This window comes from Oncorhynchus kisutch, linkage group LG4, assembly GCF_002021735.2.
Source record: "Oncorhynchus kisutch isolate 150728-3 linkage group LG4, Okis_V2, whole genome shotgun sequence".
In the NCBI taxonomy this organism is placed as follows: domain Eukaryota; kingdom Metazoa; phylum Chordata; class Actinopteri; order Salmoniformes; family Salmonidae; genus Oncorhynchus; species Oncorhynchus kisutch.
Window position 1 is genome coordinate 56,332,879 of NC_034177.2, and position 13,475 is coordinate 56,346,353.

The 13,475-nt window shown below is 43.6% G+C and overlaps 1 protein-coding gene across 1 annotated transcript in view; it reads left to right on the forward strand.

Annotated features, from left to right (window-relative positions):
- The window catches only part of wdr11 (WD repeat domain 11), a 141,471-nt gene extending 135,425 nt beyond the window's left edge, over window positions 1–6,046 (forward strand). The window contains exons 26-29 of the mRNA XM_020481331.2: window positions 329–426; window positions 667–812; window positions 1,251–1,330; window positions 1,769–6,046. Of these exons, the coding sequence (XP_020336920.2) occupies window positions 329–426; window positions 667–812; window positions 1,251–1,330; window positions 1,769–1,950 (506 nt within the window). The 3' untranslated portion in view covers window positions 1,951–6,046. The remainder of the gene's footprint in view (window positions 1–328; window positions 427–666; window positions 813–1,250; window positions 1,331–1,768) is intronic.
- Window positions 6,047–13,475: the final 7,429 nt, after the last annotated feature.

The following is a 13,475-nucleotide window of genomic DNA, read 5'->3' on the forward strand; positions in this document are numbered from 1 at the left end:
ACTGTATATCTACGCAGGTGGCAACAAAAATACTATTGTTTCAACTGTGGTACCATTGTGGTGTATGCCATGGGCTCTTCCAACCTTGGCTCTAATACCCAGACCAGCCTAGGCAGAGCCTCTGCCATTGCACACCCCCACCTCTAGTTCTATGGAGTAGGTAGTGTATTATTATGCAGTGTATTATTACCACTGTCCCCTTCTGCAGCCCAGCAGCTCACATAACAGGTAGTTTAACTCCACAGCCCATAAAAAAGGCCTTGTAGCACAGTTATAGCTTCCCTTAGTAATCAATCCTAAACCCCTCTCTTTTTCTCCCGTCTGTCAGAGGGAGTGCAACTGCTGTGTTTGATTGACAAGGCTGCGGACGCATGCCGATACCTGCAGACCTATGGGGAGTGGAACCGCGCTGCCTGGCTGGCTAAGGTAACTTATCTTTCACTCATCTGTCCATCATCAGTATCCCATTTAAAGTATTAGGGCCAGAGAAACTCTCAAATCATATTGCTGGGCTGGAGTCAAGGAGATGGTTCGTTGCAATCAAGACTGTACAGTAATATAAAATGTAGTGGTAGTTCAGATAAAGCCTATAAAACATAATTGAAATTATAACTTGATCGTTTATGTGTGCCTCTGTATGCGTGTGTGCCTGCAACTGTGTGTCAGGTGCGTCTGAACCCGGCAGAGAGCTCAGACGTGCTAAAGCGTTGGGCAGAGCACCTCTGCTCCCCCCAGGTCAACCAGAAGTCTAAGGCCATCCTAGTGCTGCTATCCTTGGGCTGCTTCCATAAAGTAGGAGAGATGCTACAAAGGTAACAGTAACAGCCTCTCTCTCTCATATGTTCCCCATTATCAGCTCCTCTGGGACTTTATTCTGCTTTTTGCTCAGCTCTGTGTTATCCATCACTCCAAATTGGTCCTCATTGTCTAACTTTGAGCATTTTCAAAGGTGTGGTGGTGCTCTCCTACCTTGCTTCTCTCACCACATTCAATATTGATCTGCTCTGTGTAAGTAGACCTGCTGTCTCAGTGGCAGCCTGCATTTTAATGTGGCTCTCCCCATGACACCTTAGAAAGGCGTGTGGCTGGCAGGTTGACGCGAAGCTTCAAAAACAGAGACATGAAAGTTGTGATGATGCACACCTCTCTCTGATGTCTCTCCCCCCTCCTCTCTCTCTCTCTCTCTCCTTCTCTCTCTCCTGTCTCTCTACCTCTTTCTCCCATCCATCCATCAATCTCAACTGTGACAGCATGAGGTACTTTGACCGTGCGGCGCTCTTCATTGAAGCCTGTCTGAAGTACGGAGTGATGGAGGCCAACGATTCCACCAATATCCTTTCTAAGTCAAGTCAAGACATCATACAGTCTGGCTGTGCTAATCAGGTTATTCTCAATCTTTCTCACATAAAGTTTGTCTAGTCTAGTACTACAGCAGTCTGGAACAGAATGGACTTACTGTACCTTTTATAGTACAGTTCACATGCTTTATTTTCTTTACCTGAAGAGTGGACACCACACTACCTTTTGTACTTTGATGTTTTAATTCAGACAGAAGAGGGAGATTGATGAATAGGTGAAACAGTATGAAGGGTCGAGGCGGTGATTGAACACCAGTCTCCGGGGTTGTGGTACACAGTATGTGCAGAGCCAGAAGTGTTAATAACCAACTACAGGCTGAACACTTCACATCCTTTATCCAACCAGATCTTACTGTGCATTGGGGTTTGTCTGTTTCCCAGTGTTTTCTCCTTGACCTATGTGTCGCCACATAAGCTGATCGGGGCTGCGTTCGTGGACTACGCCCGACTACTGCGCACCCTGGGCCTGAGGGAGAGTGCCGCGTTCTGGGCATCGCGGGCAGGTGGTGCCGGAGAGCAACTGCTGGAAGAACTCTTCCAGGGAGAGGGGGCAGTGCCCGAGGAAACGGAGGGCCTGGAGAACACAGAGTGATCCCTGAGTGTGGAGGAGAGGGGAGGAGTTGCCCATAAGCAAAGATCTATGATCAGCTAACGCTCACCCCCTCGTAATTGTAATTATTACAGGTGAAAATGCAAAACTGATCTTGGATCAGTGTTCTAGGGGCAATTTAGGGGGAGAGGAGAGGAAGTGTTTGTCACTGGAGATTGCCATGTCTGTGAATATGCTTTTGTGTTTTCTGATTCATCACGTGATCAGTGTATGTGTATGCATGTCGATTTCTCCCCCAGTGGCAGGCCAAATGGAACCACACACTCACTCGCACAGCAAATGCATCAATTTATGGTTATTAAGAACAGATTAAGAGATTATAATCCGTTTTTGTTGATTGATTTGAGGTTTTGAATGGTCAGTTAGCTTTATTTTGAGTGTTTTTTTTAACAATCTGACTCTTCCATGGAAGATTCAATCAAAGTTTGCTGACTGTCGATGTACTGCTATTACCGTTTAAAGCAGTTAAAAGTGGCACAACCTTTTATCCTTCAACATTCTGCACTCCCTTTTATTTAATGCTGGTGTTAGTGTAAATTAATGTTTAAATGTTTGAATGAATGATATTAAGGTCGAGTGAGTGTCCATTCCCTGTAGCTCAGACATGAAGCAGACCAATGTCCCAGACAACCCACACAGTGTACCCGACCTGGGTTCAAATACTATTTGAAATCCTTCAAATACTTTGAGTGTTTGCTTTAGCCTGCTTGGAGTGCCAGATGAGCGTAGTTTGCACGGTTGAGACGTATCTATTGGTTATATTGCAACAGGCAAGCTCAGTCAAGCATTTGTGGTAGTATGTGAGCCCCGGTCTGCTGTGTCGTGACTGAGAGTAGGTGGTATAGAGCAGCTCTATTAAGACTGACCAAAGCCAGGCATAGTTAGCACAGGGGACTGCATTCATCAACTTGTCCCTGCATTACAGATGGGACACTGATGAGGCTCTTCCTCTAGTCTAGTTAGCCAGGATTGTTTGCGCTAACAGACACAGTATATTATACCCCTACACAGAAGAGAGGATTTGACCACTGTTAGCTATAAGGGCTTCTTGGTTAATATATCAAATGTGGGCATGAAGTATTCAACAGTTGGATTGCAGATTGATCTCCAACTTTTCCCTATAAGGACATAAGATGTCAGTTTTATTGTGTGTTTTCTGATGTGTGAAGTGTGACGATGTCTCATTAAAATATAAAAAAAATATCATGTTTAGCAAATCATTCTAGTGGACCAGAAAAGACAGAATCAGCATGAAGTTGACTGCTGTTCTGTCAAGATCACTAAAAGTCCTCCCTCATCAGGAGCATGGCATTGGCTGGTACCAGGCTCAGGACTAAAATGAGCCAATCAGCAAATACTTCCTGTCGCATACTGTAGGGTTGCATTCTAAAAAATCCACAACTGCATTACACAATCTGTATCTAAGTACAGTTGAAGTCAGAAGTTTACATACACCTTAGCCAAATACATTTAAACTCAGTTGTTCACAATTCCTGACAATTAATCCTAATAAAAGGTCAGTTAAGATCACCACTTTATTTTAAGAATGTGAAATGTCAGAATAATAGCAGAGAGAATGATTTATTTCAGCTTTTTTTTCTTTCATCACATTCCCAATGCGTCAGAAGTTTACATACACTCAATTAGTATTTTGTAGCATTACCTTTAAATTGTTTAACTTTGGTCAAATGTTTTGGGTAGCCTTCCACAAGCTGCCCACATTAATTTGGGTGAATTTTGGCCCATTCCCCCTGACAGAGCTGGTGTAACTGAGTCAGGTTTGTAGACCTCCTTGCTCGCATACGGTTTTTCAGTTCTGCCCACAAATATTCTATGGGATTGAGGTCAGGGCTTTGTGATGGCCACTCCAATACCTTGACTTTGTTGTCCTTAAGCCATTTTGCCACAACTTTGAAAGAATGCTTGGGGTCATTGTCCATTTGGAAGACCCATTTGTGACCAAGCTTTAACTTCCTGACTGATGTCTTGAGATGTTGCTTCAATATATCCACATAATTGTCCCTCCTCATGAAGCCATCTATTTTGTGAAGTGCACCAGTCCGTCCTGCAGCAAAGCACCCCCACAACATGATGCTGCCACCCCTGTGCTTCACGGTTGGGATGGTGTTTTTCGGCTTGCAAGCCTCCCCCTTTTTCCTCCAAACATAACGATGATCATTATGGCCAAACAGTTCTATTTTTGTTTCATCAGACCGGACCAGAGGATATTTCTCCAACAAGTACAATCTTTGTCCCCATGTGCAGTTGCAAACCGTAGACTGGCTTTTTTATGGCGGTTTTGGAGCAGTGGCTTCTTCCTTGCTGAGTGGCCTTTGAATGGTTATGTCAATATAGGACTTGTTTTACTGTGGAAATATATACTTTTGTACCTGTTTCCTCCAGCATCTTCACCATGTCCTTTGCTGCTGTTCTGGGATTGATTTGCACTTTTCGTACCAAAGTATGTTCATCTCTAGGAGACAGAACACGTCTCCTTCCTGAATGGTATGACGGCTGCGTGGTCCTGCATGGTGTTTATACTTGCTCACTATTGTTTGTACAGATGAACGTGGTACCTTCAGGCGTTTGGAAATTGCTCCCAAGGATGAACCAGACTTGTGGAGGTCTACAATTCTTTTTCTGAGGTCTTGGCTGATTTCTTTTGATTTTCCCATGATGTCAAGCAGAGGCACTGAGTTTGAAGGTAGGCCTTGAAATACTTCCACAGGTACACCTCCAATTGACTCAAATGATTTTCTGGAGTTTCCAAGCTGTTTAAAGGCACAGTCAACTTAGTGTATGTAAACTTCTGACCCACTGGAATTGTGATACAGTGAATTATAAGTGAAATAATCTATCTGTAAACAATTGTTGGAAATATTACTTTGGTCAAGCACAAAGTAGGATGTCCTAACCGACTTGCCAAAACTATAGTTTGTTAACAAGACATTTGTGGAGTGGTTGAAAAACTAGTTTTAATGACTCCAACCTAAGTGTATGTAAACTTCCGACTTCAACTGTATCAATAGGCTAAACCAGTCTAACCATTGTCTCACACCCACATACCAAAAACTGTATAGCTCTTAAACCACTCACCAAAAACGACCAATCCCATGTCAACTCTTCCGTATAGGGTGTTAGGAGTGCGGGGAAAATACAGTTTTTTTCCCCTTGCCTTGTCTGTCTTGTTCAAAGTCAAAACTATTAAAGAAATTAATTATTTTAAAAATATATACAAAAAAAATGTGAATGATGTACATGAAAAGTAATTCTGTATTTAGTAGCACTTGTATTATGTTTTCTTGTTCAGAAGTGATATTGTAACTAAATCCGTGTGTCGTTCTGTTGCCGAAACACGTGAGTGCTGTTCTAGTCTGACATGTTGTTGACCACCCTAGACAATGTCACTATGGTAACCCACGCTTATTTTGAGGATTACACAGGGCTTAGTTCCCACATATCCATGTCATGTAGTTTCAGTGTGTTTGGAGTTTTAGTTTCCATTATGCCTGAAATGGACTAGAGTCCAAACCATAGATTATATTTCTATGGTTTACTATTTCTATGGTCTAAAAGATCCAATCAGTTTATATGATACTGTTTATTTTGATCTAATCATGTCCTACAGTATTGTCTAAGTAATATTGGCCCCCACTGTACCCCTAGCCCGGTCCCAAATCTATTTATGCTGTCTTGCCACTGCTGCCCATAGAGGAGTTGGCAAGACAGCACCAACAGACCTGGAATCAGGCTACTGTACCCCTTCTGGTGTCTTTTAAAGTAGATTTGAATTAACAACTGCTGCTTTGTTTCATTTTGTTGTTAAACTTTACAGAACAACTGTCTGCCCTTTAAGGGGTTATTGTATGTGACCGTAGACATTAACTACATATAGAAAAAAATCTGCCTTTTTGTTTTGATTGAAGACAATTATAATTTTGACGGTGTCAAAAATGGAAAAGCTTTGCCTTTTTTTCTTGTCGTCTCATGTTTACACTGAGTGACCCTCACATCCGCTTTATAAATCTTGTTCTGGAAAAAAAAATGAAAATGGATAGCAATAAAAGCATTTAAAGTATCTACCTGTATTGTGTCTATCTCTCTATCTGATCACATGAGGGCACTGTTACACTATGAGAGAGACAAAGTGAGTAAAAAAGTGTATCAAACAGCCATGGACAGACTGGAATACTTTTGGGAAATCCCTTCAGTACATCAATGAATGACCACTACACGTGAGATGAATTACAGGACATGTAATCCAAGATGGCGTAGCAGTCAGACGTCTTTGTCCTGGTGTGTCCCTTGTATATATCGTTTTACATATTTTTCGTCGCCTATCCTTTAAAATATTTTGCTAAACCTCATCTAAATACTCTCCTGCAACCCAACCCGCCTCACCCAATGTGGCGTGGATCTGCTTTTTTCTCCTAAAGTATTTATATTTACTTCGGATCTGGAATCCCTCAACTGAAGCTAGCCAGCGAACTACCAGATATCAGTCAGCAAACCATTGCCAGCGGTCATCAGCTAACCTTCAGCTCGGAAAGCTCTCGCCAGTTCGAACAACGTGACTCTAACCAGAGCATAACGGACCTGTTATTTTATCCACGGATTCCTACCGCAAACTGAACATTTTCATCTGGATCTTCACAACTAGCTAACCGCAATCCCAGATGACTACTCCTGGCTAGCGTTTCCATCCCAGAGCAAGTACCAATTTAGCTTGAAGCTAGCCCGGCCAGGGCTCCTGTGCTACCACCGAAGCATACTCCTGGGCTATAATACAGTGCCTTGCGAAAGTATTCGGCCCCCTTGAACTTTGCGACCTTTTGCCACATTTCAGGCTTCAAACATAAAAAAACTGTATTTTTTTGTGAAGAATCAACAACAAGTGGGACACAATCATGAAGTGGAACGACATTTATTGGATATTTCAAACTTTTTTAACAAATCAAAAACTGAAAAATTGGGCGTGCAAAATTATTCAGCCCCCTTAAGTTAATACTTTGTAGCGCCACCTTTTGCTGCGATTACAGCTGTAAGTCGCTTGGGGTATATGTCTATCAGTTTTGCACATCGAGAGACCAAATTTTTTTCCCATTCCTCCTTGCAAAACAGCTCGAGCTCAGTGAGGTTGGATGGAGAGCATTTGTGAACAGCAGTTTTCAGTTCTTTCCACAGATTCTCGATTGGATTCAGGTCTGGACTTTGACTTGGCCATTCTAACACCTGGATATGTTTATTTTTGAACCATTCCATTGTAGATTTTGCTTTATGTTTTGGATCATTGTCTTGTTGGAAGACAAATCTCCGTCCCAGTCTCAGGTCTTTTGCAGACTCCATCAGGTTTTCTTCCAGAATGGTCCTGTATTTGGCTCCATCCATCTTCCCATCAATTTTAACCATCTTCCCTGTCCCTGCTGAAGAAAAGCAGGCCCAAACCATGATGCTGCCACCACCATGTTTGACAGTGGGGATGGTGTGTTCAGGGTGATGAGCTGTGTTGCTTTTACGCCAAACATAACGTTTTGCATTGTTGCCAAAAAGTTCCATTTTGTTTTCATCTGACCAGAGCACCTTCTTCCACATGTTTGGTGTGTCTCCCAGGTGGCTTGTGGCAAACTTTAAACGACACTTTTTATGGATATCTTTAAGAAATGGCTTTCTTCTTGCCACTCTTCCATAAAGGCCAGATTTGTGCAATATACGACTGATTGTTGTCCTATGGACAGAGTCTCCCACCTCAGCTGTAGATCTCTACAGTTCATCCAGAGTGATCATGGGCCTCTTGGCTGCATCTCTGATCAGTCTTCTCCTTGTATGAGCTGAAAGTTTAGAGGGACGGCCAGGTCTTGGTAGATTTGCAGTGGTCTGATACTCCTTCCATTTCAATATTATCGCTTGCACAGTGCTCCTTGGGATGTTTAAAGCTTGGGAAATCTTTTTGTATCCAAATCCGGCTTTAAACTTCTTCATAACAGTATCTCGAACCTGCCTGGTGTGTTCCTTGTTCTTCATGATGCTCTCTGCTCTTTTAACGGACCTCTGAGACTATCACAGTGCAGGTGCATTTATACGGAGACTTGCTTACACACAGGTGGATTGTATTTATCATCATTAGTCATTTAGGTCAACATTGGATCATTCAGAGATCCTCACTGAACTTCTGGAGAGAGTTTGCTGCACTGAAAGTAAAGGGGCTGAATAATTTTGCACGCCCAATTTTTCAGTTTTTGATTTGTTAAAAAAGTTTGAAATATCCAATAAATGTCGTTCCACTTCATGATTGTGTCCCACTTGTTGTTGATTCTTCACAAAAAAATACAGTTTTATATCTTTATGTTTGAAGCCTGAAATGTGGCAAAAGGTCGCAAAGTTCAAGGGGGGCGAATACTTTCGCAAGGCACTGTATCGGCCTGCTAGCTACCTAGAGCTACTTGGAACCCTACTAATTCCACGACCGGTCTATCGACGTCACCGCACGAAGAGGCAAAAACAGACTTACCCCCATCGCGACGCCCCCCCCCCCCCCCAAAAAGGCTAACTTTCTAGCCCCTGCTATTTACTTGCTTGCTAATCCGGTCTGCTAACTGATAAACTGCCGGGCCCTGGTGTGCTAACTGCTAGCTTGCCTGCCCGGTCTGCTAACTGCTAGCCCTTGCTAACTGGTTGCTTGCTATCCCGGTCTGCTAACTGCTAGCTTGCCCTGGTCTACTAACTGCTAGCCCATGCTAACTGCTTGCTTGCTAACCCGGCCTGCTCTACTAGCTGCTAGCTTGTTTAGCTCCAGCCTACTAACTGTTAGCTTGTTAGCCTGCTAACTGTCTGAATCGCCATGTCCCCAGCCAGCCCAACCACTCACTGGACCCATATGTTCACTTGGCTACGCCTGCCTCTCTCTAATATCAATATGCCTTGTCCATTACTGTCCTGGTTAGTGATTACTGCCTTATTTCACTGTAGAGCCTCTAGCCCTGCTCAATATGCCTTAACCAACCATGTTGTTCCACCTCCTACATATGCGATGACATCACCTGGTTTAAACATCTCTAAGAGGCTATATCTCTCTCTTCATTACTCAATGCCTAGATTTACCTCCAATGTACTCACATCATACCTTACCTTTGTCTGTACACTATGCCTTGAATCTATGCATTGTGCCCAGAAACCTGCTCCTTTTCCTCTCTGTTCTGAACGTGCTAGACGGCCAGTTCGTATAGTCTTTAGCCGTACCATTATCCTACTTCTCCTCTGTTCCTCTGGTGATGCGGAGGTTAATCCAGGTCCTGCAGTGCCAAGCTCCACTCCCACCCCCCAGGTGCCCTCATTTGTTGACTTCTGTAAACGTAAAAGCCTTGGTTTCATGCATGTTAACATTAGAAGCCTACTCCCTAAATTTGTTTTACTCACTGCTTTAGCACACTCTGCCAACCCAGATGTCTTAGCCTTGTCTGAATCCTGGCTTAGGAAAACCACCAAAAACCCTGAAATCTCCATTGCTAACTATAACGTTTTCCGCCAAGATAGAACTGCCAAAGGGGGCGGTGTTGCAATCTACTGCAAAGATAGAAAGTTAAACAGAACTCTGCAGGCTAAGTCTGTACCCAAACAATTTGAGCTTCTACTTCTAAAAATTCACCTTTCCAGAAACAAGTCTCTTACTGTTGCTGCTTGCTATAGACCTCCCTCTGCCCCCAGCTGTGCCCTCGATACTATACAGTGGGGCAAAAAAGTATTTAGTCAGCCACCAATTGTGCAAGTTCTCCCACTTAAAAAGATGAGAGAGGCCTGGAATTTTCATCATAGGTACACTTCAACTATGACAGACAAAATGAGATTTTTTTTTCTCCAGAAAATCACAGTGTAGGATTTTTTATGAATATATTTGCAAATTATGGTGGAAAATAAGTATTTGGTCACCTACAGACAAGCAAGATTTCTGGCTCTCACAGACCTGTAACTTCTTCTTTAAGAGGCTCCTCTGTCCTCCACTCGTTACCTGTATTAATGGCACCTGTTTGAACTTGTTATCAGTATAAACGACACCTGTCCACAAGCTCAAACAGTCACACTCCAAACTTCACTATGGCCAAGACCAAAGAGCTGTCAAAGGACACCAGAAACAAAATTGTAGACCTGCACCAGGCAGGGAAGACTGAATCTGCAATAGGTAAGCAGCTTGGTTTGAAGAAATCAACTGTGGGAGCAATTATTAGGAAATGGAAGACATACAAGACCACTGATAATCTCCCTCAATCTGGGGCTCCATGCAAGATCTCACCCTGTGGGGTCAAAATGATCCCAAGAACAGTGAGCAAAAATCCCAGAACCACACTGGGGGACCTAGTGAATGACCTGCAGAGAGCTGGGACCAAAGTAACAAAGCCTACCATCAGTAACACACTACGCCGCCAGGGACTCAAATCCTGCAGTGCCAGACGTGTCCCCCTGCCTAAGCCAGTACATGTCCAGGCCCATCTGAAGTTTGCTAGAGAGCATTTGGATGATCCAGAAGAAGACTGGGAGAATGTCATATGGTCAGATCAAACCAAAATATAACTTTTTGGTAAAAACTCAACTTGTCATGTTTGGAGGACAAAGAATGCTGAGTTGCATCCAACGAACACCATACCCACTGTGAAGCATGGGGGTGGAAACATCATGCTTTGGGGCTGTTTCTCTGCAAAGGGACCAGGACGACTGATCTGTGTAAAGGAAAGAATGAATGGGGCCATGTATCGTGAGATTTTGAGTGAAAACCTCATTCCATTAGCAAGGGCATTGAAGATGAAACATGGCTAGGTCTTTCAGCATGACAATGATCCCAAACACACCGCCCGGGCAATGAAGGAGTGGCTTCATAAGAAGCATTTCAAGGTCCTGGAGTGTCCTAGCCAGTCTCCAGATCTCAACCCCATAGAAAATCTTTGGAGGGAGTTGAAAGTCCGTGTTGCCCAGCAAAAGCCCCAAAGGATCACTGCTCTAGAGGAGATCTGCATGGAGAAATGGGCTAAAATACCAGCAACAGTGTGTGAAAACCTTGTAAAGACTTACAGAAAACGTTTGACCTCTGTCATTGCCAACAAAGGGTATATAAAAAAGTATTGAGATAAACTTTTGTTATTGACCAAATACTTATTTTCCACCATAATTTGCAAATAAATTCATAAAAAATTCCTCAATGTGATTTTCTGGATTTGTTTTTCTCATTTTGTCTGTCATAGTTGAAGTGTACCTAAGATGAAAATTACAGGCCTCTCATCATTTTAAGTGGGAGAACTTGCACAATTGGTGGCTGACTAAATACTTTTTTGCCCCACTGTATGTGAACTGATTGCCCCCCATATATCTTCTGAGCTCGTGCTACTAGGTGACCTAAACTGGGACATGCTTAACACCTCGGCCATCCTACAAACTAAGCTTGATGCGCTCAATCTCACACAAATTATCAATGAACCTACCAGGTACAACCCCAAATCAGTAAACACGGGCACCCTCATAGATGTCATCCTAACTAATTCGCCCTCCAAATACACCTCTGCTGTTTTCAATCAAGATCTCAGCGATCACTGCCTTATTGCCTGCATCCGTAATGGGTCTGCGACCAAACGACCACCCCTAATCACTGTCAAACGCTCCCTGAAACACTTCTGCGAGCAGGCCTTTCTAATCGACCTGGCCGGGGTATCCTGGAATGACATTGACCTCATCCCGTCGGTAGATGATGCCTGGCTATTCTTTAAAAGTGCCTTCCTCACCATCTTAAATAAGCATGCCACTCTCAAAACATTTAGAACTAAGAATAGATATATTCCTTGGTTCACGCCAAACCTGTCTGCCCTTGACCAGCACAAAAACATCCTGTGGCGTTCTGCATTAGCATCGAATAGCCCCCGTGATATGCAAGTTAGGAACAAATATACACAGGCAGTTAGAAAAGCTAAGGCAAGCTTTTTCAAGCAGAAATTTGCATCGTGTAGTACTAACTCAAAAAAGTTCTGGGACACTGTAAAGTCCATGGAGAATAAGAGCACCTCCTCCCAGCTGCCCACTGCTCTGAGGCTTCCAAACACTGTCACCACCGATAAATCCACTATAATTGAGAATTTCAATAAGCATTTCTCTACGGCTGGCCATGCTTTCCACATGGCTACCCCTACCCCGGTCAACTGCCCGGCAATCTCTACAGCAACTCGCAAAGCCCCCTCCATTTCTCCTTTACCCAAATCCAGATAGCCGATGTTCTGAAAGAGCTGCAAAATCTGGACCCCTACAAATCAGCCGGACTAGACAATCTGGACCCTCTCTTTCTAAAATGATCTGCCGTAATTGTTGCAACCCCTATTACTAGCCTGTTCAACCTCTCTTTCATATCGTCTGAGATTCCCAAAGATTGGAAAGCTGCCGCGGTCATCCCCCTCTTCAAAGGGGGTGACACTCTAGAACCAAACTGCTACAGACCTATATCTATCCTACCCTGTCTTTCTAAGGTCTTCGAAAGCCAAGTTAACAAACAGATTACTGACCATTTCGAAACCCACCATACCTTCTCCGCTATGCAATCTTGTTTCAGAGCTGGTCATGGGTGCATCTCGGCCACGCTCAAGGTTCTAAATGACATCATAACCGCCATCGATAAGAGACATTACTGTGCAGCCGTATTCATCGACCTGGCCAAGGCTTTCGAGTCTGTCAATCACAACATTCTTATTGGTAGACTCGACAGCCTTGGTTTCTCAAATGATTGCCTCGCCTGGTTTACCAACTACTTCTCTGATAGAGTTCAGTGTATCAAATCGGAGGGTCTGTTGTCTGGACCTCTGACAGTCTCTATGGGTGTGCCACAGGGTTCAATTCTCGGGCTGACTCTCTTTTCTGTGTACATCAATGATGTTGCTCTTGCTGCTGGTGATTCTCTGATCCACCTATACGCAGACGACACCATTCTGTATACTTCTGCCCCCTCCTTGGACACTGTGTTAACTAACCTCCAGACGAGCTTCAATGCCATACAACTCTCCTTCCCTGGCCTCCAACTGCTCTTAAACGCAAGTAAAACTAAATGCATGCTTTTCAATCGATCGCTACCCGCACCTGCTCGCCCGTCCAACATCACTACTCTGGACGGCTCTGACTTAGAATATGTGGACAACTACAAATACCTGGGTGTCTGTTTAGACTGTAAACTCTCCTTCCAGACTCACATTAAGCATCTCCAATCCAAAATTTTATCTAGAATCAGCTTCCTATATCGCAACAAAGCATCCTTCACTCATGCTGCCAAACATACCCTCGTAAAACTGACCATCCTACCGATCCTCAACTTCGGTGATGTCATCTATAAAATAGCCTCAAACACTCTACTCAACTAACTGGATGCAGTGCAAGCCCCATACACTACCCACCATTGCAACCTGTACGCGTTGGTTGGCCCTCGCTTCATACTCGTCGCCAAACCCACTGGCTACAGGTTATATACAAGTCTCTGCTAGGTAAAGCCCCGC